We start from the raw sequence: 16,949 nt of genomic DNA, 5'->3' as shown, positions 1-16,949 counted from the left end.
GCACGGCTTTCGTCACTAGCCGGAAAGATGGGCCTAGGGGGCTCATTCTCAATGGCAAAACACTGCTACACACACTAGTTCACCATAATCTACAAAATAACTACTTACATGTCCCTATTCCGCAGGTATTCCACGCAAAGTTGGAAGTGTGCCCTCGTTTAGAAGAAGTCTCCCAGCTAATCCTGCCTTGTACAGGCCGAAGTTGGAGAAACAGCTAGCTAGCTCATGTAATCCTTACCTAGCTACTGCGCATGTGCGACTGACAACAAAGATATTACAGAAGTTGAGAGGTCTCAATCTGTAGGTAAAACAGAGACCTGACACAGGGTGAAAAGAGGAGCTGCAGCAATCTGCAGTACAACAAAAATATGGTGTTTTTTGAAAATTAAACCATGTAAACCTATTCTGATACAATCTCAAATTACGATTATGAACCTGAAAATGAGCATGATATGGCCACTTTAAATCTTTAACCTACCTTGTAAGATATGTACAGTAGCCTGTGTCTATTTTATGTCTACTTTTACACTTCTACTCACAACGAGTAAAATATTGCACTGTAATTCATTTATTTTACAGCTATACATCCAAAACATACGATAATTTATAAGACTGACACCACTCTCATTTCTGTGCGTTAAGTATTTAGCTAGAGGCAGGAGGCGATTAGCGTAGCTTAGCTTAAAAACTGTAAGTTGGTGGAAACAACTAGCCTGCCGCTGTCTAAAGTTCAGAAATCCGCCAACCAGCATCTTTAAAACTTACTTATTACCAAGCTGTATCTCACTCACGTTTTGCAAAACAATACACAGTGATTTGCAAAACACTAAAAACACTTGTCTAACATGTATTAGACAGAAGTATATCATGATGTCACTTCCTTGCAATTCCAAAGCACTGACTGTCAAATTACCACACCTATGAGCCAATCTGTGGAACACAGCCATCAGGTGCGGAAACACATAATTGCTTAATTGTAGACACACCAATCACTATAAAAATGCAGCAGGTAAGTCTAGTATTTTCTGTACTGTATTTTTTTTACAGTATTTTTTTTGTTTGTTGTTTATTATTACTGTAATTGTAACCTGTACTGGATACAGTATTTTATGTTGGTCTGTTGTTTGCTGAGCTAACAGTGTTATGCACACTACCGTAGTAATGTAGCATGAAAACTGAGACATTTTGTTGTGATTCTCCATGTTGACATGTTGACTGATTTGGGTATATGGAGAGAAATAAATGATATTTTCCTCAGTCTGCAGCATTGGTCTTGTGTAGTGTTTGGTGAACGTATTGTATATTTGCACTCTTTCAGCCATCTTCTAACTGTATATAAACTGGGAACTATATTCTGCTACTTCTGCTACTTGTGCAGAGTGATATGATTGCAGCACCTGAGAAGCCCCGAGCAGAGTAGCAATGCTTCGCCTTTCTGAGAATATAGTTCCCAGTTTATATACGGTTAGAAGATGGCTGTGTCTCATGTGACCTTGTTATTTGTACACGCTGTGACTATACAAATCACAACATGTAAATAGGAAAATGTTGGCATTATTTTATCACTTATTCGGAGCAGTAGGCTAGTTGGAACCTGTTACCTCCAGGAGAGACAACACGCACGGAGATGAGAACCGTATGTATGGACTTATCTAACTCTGGGGGTTACGGTGAATAAGCTAAAGTCCCAATAAGTCGGTGTGTTCCTTTAAATATCCATTTACCCAGCTCCAGTATTGAAATTCTGCTTACATGTTAATGAATCATTACAAATAATAAATAATTCAATAACATAATATAACACTTTAAAAGGTCAACCCCAACCGGTCGAGGCAGATGGGCGCCCACCAAGAGCCAGGTTCTGTCCGAGGTTCCTGTCTGTTAAAAGGGGCGTTTTTCCTCACTGCTGTTGCACCAAATGCATGCTCTTGGGGGAATTGTTGGACCTCGGTCTCGGTGGTCTAGACCTACTCTATCTGTAAAGTGTCCTGAGATAACATCTGTTATGACTTGACACTATAAATAAAATGGAATTGAATTGAAAGGGGCTATTCTGTATAAGTATTATCTTGCTGCTCATACCGCCATACTTGTACATTGGCTACATCGGTTAATTCAGACTGCAATTTAGATTTGTGCTATTTGTACTTAAGTAAGGCGCCTGAGCACTTTTTTTTTCTCACAGCGTGTGTGTTAATGACTGTTAATGGCGCCTGGTACTAATAGACGTGAAGCTGATTAAAACAATGTTGGCTCTCACAAGCAAAGTGCTACTATAGCTGAGAGAGGCAGAGAAGCAGAAGGGGGGGAATGAACACTGTGTAGCAAAAGTTCACTGATAATCAGCATCGCTTATCACTGGCAGTGAGGGAGAGCATGAATGCCCTGAATACTGATGAGTCAAATTGTGAGCGACATCAGTGAGCGCACACACATCCATGCAAACAGAAACAGAAACTAAAATTGTGCGTTACCGTTATTAATATATACATGCGGCATAATGTCTGCTCCACAAGATTCACTCTCTTACTGCAGTGGTTCCCCATCCTTTTTTTGTCAAATAAACCCCCACAGCCCTGCCAGATGAACTCAATACTCACACATCATCAACACTTATTTAACATTTATTTCACCATTTATCCATTACTTTCAGCCATTTATCAATTCTGTTTAGCTAACACTGTCAACTGTTTATTGATCACTTGAAGCTAACCATTTATCAATAACTCTTAGTTAACTATTTTCATTTTTCTATTAATGTTAACTTTTTGAACCGTTTATCTTTTAGCTAACTACCATTTATCGATACGTTAAGCTAATTTAGGATAATCGGGCAGATTTTGGATTCGCCCCTCGCAGGGGCGTTCCCAGATTCGATGCTGGTCTGAACCGATCATCTGCCCAAATGATAACGTAATATAAAGGGGTTTAGAGACATAATCTTAATGTAAGGCCAGCTGCACACTGGCTGCGTGGCGTGTCCATTTTTATTTCAGCTCCCATGTTAACAGGTTAGAGCTTGCACACTGCCTGCGTGACACGCACGTCTCAAAAACGCGTGCATGCTAAAAATAGAACCGACGCCTATTTTTCACGCAACACGCAAGCGTGTTGGAAGAGTTCCCAGGCAAACTAGAATAAGAAAATATGTTAATATGTCATTTTGACACAAATACATATTTCTCTAGGTTTTGACATAAATGCAGATATAAATGTAATTTAAAAAAAAAAAAATCAATAATTTCAATAATCAATTTTCAAATATTGCACCTGTCAATCCAGAACGAAATATTCTGTAGCCTATTTTGCCGTCAATACTGCCAACGTTGTCTTTGCTGTAATCAAATCAGTATATAGGGTTGAAGAACACGCTATTATTTCATTTTATCAATGGGAAACATACAGTACATGTGTACAGACAAAGCTAGCAGCAGCAGTAGCGCCATGTCAGACACGTTTCTGGTGTGCAAAGACATAGAAAACGCCATGTAACAGAAACGCCACGCTCACGCCATGCAGCCAGTGTGCAGCCGGCCTTACAGACTGGATCGGACTCTCCCCGATTTCGACTTGAAATCCTGTAGTTTGAAAGGAACAGCGATGGATCATTGAGCAGAAACCTGCAATAGCCAATGAGAGCGAGCCGACAGGGGTCACTTGTGTGACGCATTTTGCAGTGCATATGTACATATAAGCCATGCCAATTTCGTCGTCTCAGCTATGAGTTCATCCACAGTTTTCTGTCTTTTTCTGTTTTTCGGTGCAAAACATAGCACACACAAGCGCAACCAGCTGGCGATGACAGTCCACCGCCGTCTTTTTTCTGAAGTCACAAGTTTCGGTGAGATCCCAAGTCCCTGGAATCGCCACTCTGAAATTGTTTAGGAGAACACCAAGTGTGTGGTCCGGCATCTTGACTGAATGGTCTGGTGTGTGCGCTAGGAGGATTAAAATATAAAAAATCTGTCATTATGTCTGTGGTCTCTCACGTTTAAAATCAGTTAAGATTTGAGAATTCTCTAGTGTGCACCAGGCATTAGCAAACAATTTCAACTGTTTATATATTCATTTCAGATAACTATTTCAAATGTTAATATTTTATCTAACTACCATTTATCGTTTTAGTTAGCTATTTTTAAAAACTGTTCATGCATTACTTTTAGCTAACTTTTCAACTTCTCTCCTCGCTTTCTGATGCTTGTTAAGGTGTTACAGCTGACTCAATATGTTTGTTTTTTTGTTATCATAATTTTTTTTTTTTTATTACTGCAGAAGTACCACCTGGGGAACAAGGTTGGGGGTCACTATTCTACTGTATATTCAGTAGAAATGCCAAAAAGTACCCAGTCCCGTATTTTCTATAAATTGGCAATCACAAGCATAGTGTAAATGTCTGTGTGGGTTTGTTGTGTAATGGTGTAATCTATACAATCGTGCACTCACATCTGTGTATGTACAGTATATGTGCGCATGTGTTTGACTGGTACAAAAAAAGGTGTGATTCATAGCTGACTCACACACTTAACTCCTACAGAGGCACACTTTTCACAACAGCAGGCGACCCAAACTCCCACAAACACTCTCTCTCTCTCTTTCTCTGTCTCACACACACACACACACACACACACACACACACACACACACACACACACGTCTAATAAAACTAGATTTTCCGGTGACTTGGGATGTTCAAGAGTCCTCTAAAGGATCTGGCCCTCCCTGTCAGGTTATGTGTCATCTGTTCCAGGCACTCTGAAGCTTCGATAACAATAAAAAGGTAGATGAGCATTCAGTGTGTTCCTGGGATTTGTAAATGCACGATGTTAGAAGCACGGAGGCTATCAGAAGTAAGTTTATGGCCGGAGGGTTGTCAGTTTAAATCCCAGTGTTGTTTGGGGTGATTTTGCATGGGGCAAATAAACCAAACAAAACAGTTTTTGTGCTTTTGTCTGTATTTTCTTGCTGAGTGTAAATGCTGTTGTTTACTGTAAGTGTTGCTCTCCTTACTTTGCTCGTTGACCTCAACTACAAGGCCATCTGTCACGTCTTATTCCAATATAATTAGGCAAGCTAAAAACAAAAAAGCACAGGCCTCATGCATGATAAGTCAGCAGGAGGGAATCAAGGCAAAAATAATGCTCCAGGCAATGCTAAATCAAAAATAGTGTTCACTTAGACTTAGACTTTCTCCTTGGAAATTTGCATTAGTTGATAAACAGAACACCAATATGTGTCAAGCAGGATTATGGTGCCTGTAAATGTCTGTTCCCAGCTGTTATTTGCAACTGGAAAAATGTCCATTAAATTTCGACCAACGCCATGAGCACAAAAAGCTTGTAATGGGACAAAATTATTAAAATGCAGATTACTTCTTTGACGTAAGCTGCTAAAGAGCCAGATATTTCTCTCAGTAGTTAGTGGACACCAACACAGAGCTAAAAGGAGAGTGAATATTGCACCTTTTGGTTTTAGACAGAGGTAAACAAGAACAAGCTTCCTTTCTAGTTAGCAACCATCGATTTGACCAGCTGCCACTGTAAATAGCTAGCTAATTAAGCTAACATTAGCTCCATGAGTTGGTTGAAAACGCTTTCTCCGGCTGACTTTGAATGTTTTAAGCTAATTTGTTTTAAAACAAAACCCTGTAAAAAGTAATTGTATAGCTATCATGATAAAAAGGTGGAGGCTAAAGCTAACAGGCAAAACATCCTAACCAGCTCATGATCCATGTAGACAAAATGGAAATAAAGAAACAACATTTAACAGTATAATTGCATAGATTTGTCTCCAATACGAAAGGCTTTTCTCAACCTCTTACATTTATATGATGGATGGATGGATGGATGGATGGAATTGTGAGTCCAGAAGGATCTCAACAGCCTGCGACAGAGTGGGGATAGGTTCAAAGGTTTGATGGCCTTCGGTAGGAATGATTTCCAAACCCAGAGATCTGATTGACCAAAGTTTAAACAAAATTCCCCCTATGCACCATTTGTTTGCTCAGTACACACAAATTAATCACACTCATATGACTTTTCTAATGCAAACTGGCAAATATTTTAGGTAATGTAAGGGTAATGAGTCTCAGCATTTCTCACCTTGAAAAAAGTCTAAAAAGATCAAGCCCACACACCTAAACACTACTGATCCTGAGGCTGTGACTATCACTCTGGCAGCTTTCTCTTGTCATAAAATGTGCTCACATGCTGTCACGGCAATTTCCTTCTGATTTTCGAGTCTGGTGATCAAATTCATGCAAAGGAAATGAGATAAAATTTGCCCGGCTTCCACAGGACGTATGGCAAAAATCCTTTGGCATTCTTAGCAAATTCTCATATTACTGTTGAAGTGCACCACTCCCATATTGTTTTAGCCTCAGACGTGCCAATGCAACACTGTCGCCAAATCAACAATGTGCAGACCTTTTGGCCCCAAACGCCTGTGTTACTGTACACACACATGCAGTGTATACAGATATAGTATATCATGTTTCCTTCTGTCGCCACAGACACACCCAAGAGAGCCAGCATGAACCGAATACCAAACTACTCTAAAGCATGCCACGTGTGTTTTGTGTGTGTGTGTGTGTGTGTGTGTGTGTGTGTGTGTGTGTGTGTGTGTGTGTGTGTGTGTGTGTGTGTGTGTGAGAGCGCAAATGTCCGAGGACCCGGGTGGAGCCTTCTGTTCAGAGTGTGTGTGTGTGTGTGTGTGTGTGTGTGTGTGTGTGTGTGTCAGCTGTTCTGCACAGACGGTCTGAGATGAACAACTCACCATCCACCCACTCCCTGACTGCACACACACACACACACACACACACACACACACACACACACACACACACACACACACACACACACACACACACACACAGAGGCACACCAAAACACATGCCATATGCACATGACCAACCGATAACCCATCTAATGATGAGGCTCTGAAAAACTGACACAGAACATCATGTAAATAAATCTTCAAAATGTATTGGAGCGTGTGAGTAAATTAAATCCCTGACCTGCTTTTTATGCAATAAACAGACATGATGAATAACAATTATTTCTAATATTAGTTGTTATCAGTCATTTTTCTCAGTTCATGTGGAGGGTGGGACTTTGGATCAGGCTGCGTTTTGTGATGATACATCGTGGCGCTCCGTTCCGATATGTGAAAAATGTCACTGATTGACCTGAACGCTGTTAAAGATCAAAGGGGCACATTTAAAGGTAAAATAAATGTGTCATACAGTATGCAACGTGTTGGACTTCACTGGTCTAGTTCTTTTTATCAATTTCTGTGGGAAGATTTATTCTGGTGCAGTGTTTACAAAATTACCCTGACTGGCCTAATGGGGCGCTATAGTTAAGGTTTAAAATTTCAAACTTTAAAATGTCATGGCTGGCCGAGCTAAGACAGGAACCGGATTTCTGGACCCAATATGCAAGACACAACGACGAGCAGGTTCAGGTGTATCATTTAATTAAACAGAAAATCTAGTCTTACATGTGGATGACACCAAACGAGAGTGGAAATCCAAATAAAGAAAAGATAAATCCAAAGCAACTAGAAGACTCCAAACAATTCAACACATGAAGACGTAAACAGGGGTACAAGCAACAACTCGACCATTGACGATAACATGACAAGGACTGAACAGAGGACGTTAAATACAGGGGCAAACGAGCAGGGAGGGAGCGAACAGGTGAAACGTATTACAAATCCGACTCAAACAGGAAACAAAGCTAATCCAAGACACATGAAACCAAACACTACAAAATAATACAGGAAGTAAACCAAGCGAAACATACAAGATGAGTACAGGAAATAAATGAAAAAATAAATGGACACAGCGACGCCATATACTTCGACAGAGACCAATGAAGTCACTTTTCCGGTGATGGCATTACTGCGCAGCCTCAAACTGAGCTTGAAGACGTAGATGTGACGTGAGCAACCTGTCTGAAAGTTGTAAGTCTTCTGGTAGCTGTGCCAAGAGACGGAGAGCGTAGGTATATGTAAAGAGATAACATAGGCACAGGCTAATTATTGCTAACTAAAATGCTAGTTAACATTAGTAATTAAACTTAAACAGCTAATGTAAGTCGAAACTGCCTGCGAGCTTCTGAGTATACGGTAATTTGTCTACTGTGCGACAGAAAGTCGTGTGGTTATGACACAATCGTTAGCCTATTTTTACAAAAATGGTTACTACGGGGCCATAACGTGAGATACAAGGTAATGGAGCCTTTTATACATTGTCGTGTTTCTTTAGAAATAAACAATGGACAAAGAGTCTTTAAACTCTTCAAATGTAAAGTTATTTGCTGTCAAAGTGACACCAAAATGAATGGGAGTCAATGCAATGCTAACGGCGGGTGATGGCTTGTTGGCCTAGAATTTCCCCATAGGAGGTACGCTTTCCGGATACTCGCTTACCCCCTTGGGAAAAACAGAACAAATAAGAAGGAAACAGGAATCAATAAAAAAGTCAGGGCAAGAGTTAAATAAATAAAATAGGAAACATGACAACAGAAACCCTCAACCCTTACATTAAATGTCTTTGCTGCTAAAACAAATTGTTAATCAGAGGTATTAGTACATCTACTACCATCATCATCATACATATAAAAAGTAGTAAGAAAAGTAGTTCTAAATTAAAAGAACTCTATTTCTATAGTATTTTGACACTACAAAATATTAACAGACAAATTAAAAGAGCGGGAATTTTGGTTCCATAATCTTATTGTTTATGGTGACGCCGGTATTATTTTGAATGTGATCAAAATTCATCATTGTGTATAGTGATATTAACAATATGCTTTTATGACATATTTACCAAAGAGGAAAACGGTTTGATGAGAAACAATAAAAACATAATAACAGCATTTAAAATTTTCCGTATCAGTATCTTATCACATATATGAATGGTATTTTTAAGAAAGTATTGACAAATCTGTGTTAATAAACAACATTTCTCTGAACTTGTCATCTTTGAAATTCTTTGACAACCACTAGCTACTTAACTTATTAGTAAATACGTACCCTCATTCCTGGTTTGTTAATTATAAGTTTATGAACTTGTCACCATTGAAGTCCATTGTAACTGCTCTAAATCCTCCATTCTACAAAAACTACTAACTTTTTATAACCACCTTTTTGGCAGTGGTTGGATCCTTGAAATTGTGATTTTGGGTGGAGCATAACTTTAATGATACAGTCCCTAATTTTTTTTTAGCACCTTATAACGCCCCCATTCATTTCCTTCAAACTCAAGTGTTAACTGCTTTAAGTTTCAAAAATACCAACAGCTGGAAACTGAAGGAGGGGAAAAAGTTATGCATAACCTTCATAAAGTTCCTTTTTTGCCAAACTGGACATATATTACTTTTTTAATGGAACTTTTACTTACAGTGTTGGCATCACAGCTAAAACTAAATTAGGTTAGATAATAAATCTGATTATTGGATTGTTCTTTGCTGTGGCAGGTCTCCTTTTGGCAGACGTTTTTTGGGGAGGCCTGGGTGATATTGGCACAGCATGCTGAGCCAAAATGAGTTGTTACCAACATGTTACAAATATGTTGGCAACAACTTGTGTGTTAGAGATAAATGAAAAGATGATCAAGCTATGATTGGTGTAAAAAATCAAGCCTGAAACTTGATTATTTAGAAAATGTTATCAAACTCCAGTGTGCCATTGTCTACATTGGCCCATTATTCATAGGAATAACAAAGGTGCACTACAGTGAGGACGCTGGAAAGCACAACGTATCAGCAATAGCCATTTCTTTTTAATGCATTTAAAGAGTTTTTCAATGTTCACACAGGCCCCTGGCAACAAACCCAATCAGCCTGCCTCTTGAATTATGAATGCCTGTACTCTCTACTCTGATCACTGCAAGGTATCACAAGTACTCTCGTAAACAAAACTCAATTACATTTTCAGATAAATACTCATTTTGGTTTTTTTTGTCTTTAATTGAGGTGTTTTTCTTCTTCTTTTCCTTTTTATTCCCCAATCTCAGATTGACAGCACTTAAGATGACATGAATTTAAATCGCTACGACTATTGTCTTGTTGTAAAAGGATGAGAGAATCGAGCTCAATCCTGCTTAGTCCTTGCATGTTAAAAATCTGGCTGGCCAGAGGGGTGGCGCTCTGGTGGCCTCGAACCAGAGTAAGAAGGTAGTTAGCTGGCTTGTTAGTATCAAAACCTCTGTATGAGGTGACTGTTCACGGTTCTTGTTGTAAAGTCAATCAAACAACTACAAAGAGATGCATAATGGGCGCAAAGAGATGCCAAACTCTGCAAAGAGATGTGAAATGACCACGAAGTGGTGTAAAACAATTACAAAGAGACAAAAGTCAAAGAGACAGCAAACAACCACTAACAGACACTAGAGACCATCTTGTGGTGGGATCTCACCAGCCCCAACGTCAAACCGGGCCAGGGGTGTATGCTAGCCTTGCTCGGACCACACCCATTTCCCACCTCAGCCTTTATTGTTATCTCACCTACACACCTGTAAGGTTTTGTGACTGCATCTTGCACAGTTGTGACTATATCGCGGTTACAAAATCTGACATATCAACATGTAAACACCTGGCAAAAGCAGCTCAGTGGTAGTTCCTGCTATAGTAGATGTTTACAGGACCACATTTTGCCATGATGTCACACACACACACGCATGCGCACAGGCACACACACACACACACACACACACACACAGACACACACAGACACACGCACACACACACACACACACACGCACACACTCACAAGGTGAAATTACAGTAATTCCAGCGTCGCTGTCACAGCAACAAAAGACTTATGTTGCAGCCACATCACAAAGAGACATGAAATGACCACAAAACAGCCAGAAAGAGATGCAAAATTACTTCATTAAGACATAAAATGACTACTGTGTTTTGTGTCTCTTTCATTTTGGGGGTATTTCTCCTAGGAGGGGTGGGGGGTTTTATGTGCCTGTGTCCAGGGGCTGTCTCATGTCAATGATGTCTATTATTACAAATAGCAGCTATTAATTGAGATGATTTCATATAAGAATATTTAACGTTATTTATTTGGCATTCATTTATTACACTGAATAAACCATGTAACTATCTATAATGCCAGCCTACAGTTTATGATTGCTAAGGACCCCCCCCACTTCTTTGATTCAAACCCCCCCCCATTCAAAAGTTCTTAAACCCTCCCCTGCTGTCAGCAGTGAAGTTTGGTTGGTTTCCCTCCTGTCACTCAAACATTACATCATCACCCACTGATCATCAGGTGCCAGGATGATGTATGGGCACACACACACACACACACACACACACACACACACACCTCCCATGCAGCATCTTGCCAGCCTCTTTCTCCCCTTCATCATTATCAGTCATGATCACTCAGATTGTGTGTGTGTGTGTGTGTGTGTGTGTGTGTGTGTGTGTGTGTGTGTGTGTGTGTGTGTGTGTGTGTGTGTGTGTGTGTGTGTGTGTGTGTGTTTCTATAGTCTACCTTTCATCCAGTCCACCACCTGGCTCGTGCTCCATTTGCTAACCGGCTCCATCACCAGCGCCATCGAGGAAACTTTGCGCCGACTCTCCGTTGCGCGCAAGAGGTGTTGTTAACCCAAAACAAAGCTCTGTCAGCAGGGCACAGCTCCCCTCAAGCACTCCTCCCTTCCTCCCCTCCCTCCGCAGCCAGGTGACTTATTTTTCACACTATCCCGGTTCGGTCCTCCTGCCCCTTGCTCAGCCCGGTGTCGTGTCCCCTTAACGCAGCGCAGCCCTTAGTGCGGGACAGCCCGGACGTGTGTGCAGCGGAATCCGGTACATTCCTCTGCTCGATTTGGTCTGACATATGTCCCTTTCCCTCTCTTCCCTCCTGTCTTTCCAGTGCGCCAGTCCGGTCCTCCTGGATTATGTGTGTGAGTGAGTATGTGTGTGTGTGTGTGTGTGTGTGTGTGTGTGTGTGTGTGTGTGTGTGTGTGTGTGTGTGTGTGTGTGACAAAGATAGAGAGGAGTGTAGGTTTGTGCGCAGCCGGTCCGTTACCGACAGCAGCAGAGTAGGATAGATAAGTCACACCGGACACAACACCCGACAGCATCTATCTATCTCTCTCTCTCTCTCTCTCTCTCTCTCTCTCTCTCTCTCTCTCTCTCTCTCTCTCTCTCTCTCTCTCTAGATATGATTAAACCGTGCACGCGCCTCGTGGGTGGCTCCGCGCGCACATATCAGTGTATTTCCCTCTGGAGCGATGGAATCATGCAGATATGATGGAAAAAGATTCTCAGAAGATGTTTAATTAGGCCGTATAAGTGTGTAAGTGTGTGTGTGTGTGTGTGTGTGTGTGTGTGTGTGTGTGTGTGTGTGTGTGTGTGTGTGTGTGTGTGTGTGTGTGTGGGTGTGTGTGTGAACCTCTCCATCGCCACAGATCATTTCTTTGTACCCTCAAAACCATTTCTTTCTTTCTTTCTTTCTTTCTTTCTTTCTTTCTTATAGATAGATGCAGAGAGTTTACCTGTTTTCATATAATTCAACCTTCTCCTTAAAACTTGCAATAATAAAATAGGAATTTTGTTTTGGCCAGTTGGGGGCAATGCTGTACCTTGAAAGGAGTCCAGACATCAATGGTCCCCAGACGGTGAAGAGTAGGCCTACTAACTTTGGTGGTCTAGTACTTTAAAAGTTGACCACTGAAATTGACAGCCTCACCAATCAACTAGTGTGGTTGTAGACTCTTAGATTATGTTGAGAACATTTTGTCTTTACTTGAAAGAGTAGGCCTGAGTAAACAACGTGGGTAGCATGCATAAAAAAGTCTCCAGCTGGATTTGTACTGGAGACGTCGCAGTTATGGCATGTATTGAGACCTCTAGTCCACCAAGATGCCATCATTTGCATTTTTTACATGTTTTTTTTATATATTTTTTTTGCCGTCAGTAGCCTACACTGCAGCTGTTCAGGTGTAATATTGTGTTTTTTTTCTTTTTTTCGGCACATTTTGTTCCAATGAATAAACTGGGAGACTTTCCCCTCTGAGCCATAGAAGTGCGCCAACTGTGAGTCATGTAACATTGTCTGCAGAGAAAATATATCTCTCTCATCTCTCTTGTGTCTCATGACAAGTTTCATAAAAAAAAATCTGACGGTCGATTGCAACTTACAATCAATGCAACAGGCCTTTTTGACAGCCGACATTTTGACTTGTTATAATAGAAAAGGTGCAGGTGTTCCCGATAAGCCATGACAGCGTGACTATGATATTTCCTGTGACATTACAATGTCCTGCATGAAAAAAGCCTATACAGAAGGGTACGTGTACATTTTGATAGTTTGTTTTTTCGTTTGAACCACGAAATGAACAAACGGAAATAGCACGTTTTTTTTTTCAATTTTCGTTTCAAATCAAAAACGAATAAACGGAAAAAACGGAGCCGTATTTCCGTTTTTGTACACACAGTACATTGTTAATGGGTCGGTTCACCTAATTCCACCTGTGAGATTTTTCCTCCACCATTCAACAAGCTTTTCAGCATCAACATCTTTTTCCAGAAACAGTGTCATTGTATCGAGGTGCCAGCAAAAAGCTTAAGTCAGAGAATATTGTTTTTGTAATTTCGTTGAATAAACCCTTTGGGATCTTTTCACTGACTAAACACTCACAATCTTATACTATTTACGCCATCAGTTTAATCCTAAAAAATCACTGCACTGTCAACTCTGGGAATTTAGGAGGATTCTCCCTTAAACGAAGATCTTGTTTCCTTTTCCTGTGTATCCTGTGTATTTTTTAACTCCAGCACTGCACACTGTAATGTTTCCTGTATGATTAGTGAATAAAGCTGTTCCTATAGCCACATTAAATGAATTCTTATACATATTAATGTTTACCAGTGGGGGGATAAGTTAACATTGTAATTTCAGTCAGTGTGATCATATAATGAAAGTAGCTATGATTAGAACATTATTCAATTTAATCAAATCATTCAAGATTCATTGCCTGCATTGTAGTGTGTGTGTGTGTGTGTGTGTGTGTGTGTGTGTGTGTGTGTGTGTGTGTGTGTGTTAAAGTAGAACCTATTTGCCCTTAAAGCATTTCACACACCCACACATTACATTTCAGTGTATTGCACACACAGTTCAGTAATAACAAAGGGAAAAGATACAAGTACTGAAGATTAAATCAGATCTTTCCATTTGAGTCAGTGCAGCGTGATCTCTGTAGGTGGATATATGCACAGACAGTATAAAGCCTGTAAAGCAGTGACGGCTACAGTTTTGTGTCCCAATAGAGACCTCTGCTGGTGACTAGTGTTGTTGACGTTGGTCACATGATGAGAAACAGTTCTCTCACTGCAAAAATACAACATAAAATTCCTAGAACCCTTTTTTTCTCGTGTTTCGACTGGACCAATTTGGAGATTTTTAAGTTCCTCTGAACGCAGTTCCTGTAACTCTTTCAGCTCCTACTTCAGGGCAGGGTATTTTCGCTGTTCCCTTTTCAGCATAGGAACCTAGTTCAACAAGGGTCGGGTTTCTGGTACAGACAGACCAACAACGGGACAATTTTAACAATTTTCGCCATCTTATTCATCACTAAATTCACTTCTGACAACATTTTAGGCGAGAAAGTAACTGTTTAGATTTCGAATATAGGCAGTCTTGCGAAAATTAATGCCGAATTGACAATTTGCTTCAAAGTTTTTGGAGTTGAGAGGCTCCATGAAGTGAGGCACAAGCCAGCAGGCACCTGCCGGGGCCGCTAGCTTGTTACTCGGCCAGTCATGCTCAGAGACCCCGCTGTAAGCTGGAGGTCTCTAAGACCGGTCTCGTAAATAAGAGGCTTTTATTTCGCCGTTGACGGTTCTTTGTTTAAATATCACAACACATTTCATCATAAGATTAACGGGAACCTGTGGTTAACTGCCTTTTCGGAGTCACACACCGGCCGTCACACACACATACCCGTTTCTCTTCGGGAGACTTGTTTAAATTATGACAAATATGCTATATACATTAGATTTAGTTTTTAGTTCATACTTTTTTTGGTGTATTTGTTTTCTGATTTTAACGCTATAGAATGTTGCCGTGCTTGCATCACTCCCTTACCCCTCCTATAGTTCCTATGGTCACTTGGAAAAACGGTTTTGGGGGAGAGTAGTTAGTAGATCTGTTTAGAAGTGGACTTTTCCTATAACTAAGTTCCTGTAACTACTTGGTCGGAAAATGGCTTTTGACACACTGGGAGCTATTGCAGAGACCTGAGAACTTGTGTAATGAAGCCTATTCTTTTTTTTTTTTTTTTTTTTTTTGGGACTCAAGTATCTGATGTTACTCGAGAAATTTTGAAGTGGGGTTAAACCTGCTGGAAATAAAAGCAATAGTTTCCTAAGTCATGGCTGGACTTTAATCCTCTGATTTTTGCTATGTTTTCTCCTGGCCGAGGTGAAGATGAAACCTACTGACTTTGGTGATCCCCTGACTTTTTCTCTAGCATCACCCTGATTGATTTATTTTAATTTTTAGTAAAAAGTCTCAATAACAATTGCATAGATTGCCATGAAAGCTGGTACAGATATTTTCCTGACCTTTCATCTATTGCAAACTGCAGGTCAAAATAATTCCCTCAGCTATATGTTGGCTTCATTGCTAATTAATTATCAAATGTTAGCAGGCAAACACAGTGAACTAAGAAACTTTATACTGTTCCTAAACTTTAAATGGAACTCAAGCTAATGGTTATGAATGTGAAGTCGTGTACACGTTGTACTTGGTGTTGAAGTAGTTAAGTCCTAAGAACACCGCTGCTAGGCAACGGCAAAGAAGTTAGCTATTAGCTAACAATTTAGCAAACTAGCGTAGGGTGACCAGACGTCCCCGGTTTCCGGTCTCTGGCTGGAGCTGTCCCCGGAAATGTCCCCTGTTTTCACTGTGACTGACAGACCCGAAATTGGAATGAAAGAAAGAAAAGAGTGACCAAACGTATGGTTGCGCACCCTACACGCGCAGGCTCAAGACAGCCAGAGCAAGCGCTGCTCAAAGCTCAGAGATGTTCTAGAATGTCCATATTTCTGGCAGCGCGGTAAGAAGAATCTTTGCCCTTTGCGAGACGGCTACAGTGGGCTTCTTTCATCCATCCATTCATTCATTCATTCATTAATGAATTCATTCATTCATTCATTCATTCAGCCAGCTAGTTCTGACAAGTGTGAGTAGTACAATATCGCTAACTGATATATGTTGAGTGCTTAGCAAGCTTTTGAATAACATGCTATTGATTCATGTTAACAATATGAGTAGTACAATATATCATAGGATAGGTAAACCAAAGGTGTTCTTGTAGCCTAAGTGTTATTGTTTATTATCTATGTTATATATTATTTAACGTTTAACCTATATGTGTAGGCTGTGTATGATCTACAATTTGCAATAGCTATTGCTAACATTATTAGCAGTGGTACAACTGACAATTAACTACTACTACGGCACACAGTTGTACTATAATGACATTTCAGTTTCACTTGAGCTAGCTACTTTGAGGTAGGCTACTTGGTAACTTGTCATTAAATTAAATGAAACCTCTTAACAGAGTGCGGACTTATTAAACTATTCATCACAAAATTGTGCCAGCTGCATTAGGTTGCCAGCCTGTCATGAATGACTATCTCTGGCTGGCTGGCTGGCTGGCTGGTTCAGCGAGCAAATGTTGATTACAACTGTTGTTGATGTTGAACTGCCGATCCTACTCCCTTGCCATTCATTTGACATTGTTGATGTCAATAGGCCTACAGTAGATTGCTTGCCTATTTCTCATTGAACACAAAAGTTTTCTTGACATATTATATCAGTGAATCAATTATGTGTGGGGGGTGATTCTGAAATGTCATTGTTTAACATAACATACTTAACATGGTATTTATTTATCAGGAATTGAGGACTAACAGTAA

The 16,949-nt window shown here is 40.3% G+C and overlaps 1 protein-coding gene across 1 annotated transcript in view; it reads right to left on the bottom strand.

Annotated features, from left to right (window-relative positions):
• cnksr2a (connector enhancer of kinase suppressor of Ras 2a) overlaps nt 1-12,180 on the bottom strand; it is a 62,413-nt gene extending 50,233 nt beyond the window's left edge. Inside the window, 1 exon segment of the mRNA XM_078281152.1 lies at nt 11,515-12,180. Coding sequence (XP_078137278.1) covers nt 11,515-11,578 — 64 coding nt within the window. The 5' untranslated portion in view covers nt 11,579-12,180.
• Between the last annotated feature and the right edge of the window lie 4,769 nt (nt 12,181-16,949).

This window comes from Sander vitreus, chromosome 22, assembly GCF_031162955.1.
Source record: "Sander vitreus isolate 19-12246 chromosome 22, sanVit1, whole genome shotgun sequence".
Lineage (NCBI taxonomy): Eukaryota > Metazoa > Chordata > Actinopteri > Perciformes > Percidae > Sander > Sander vitreus.
This window is presented reverse-complemented; position numbering and strand designations above follow the sequence as displayed.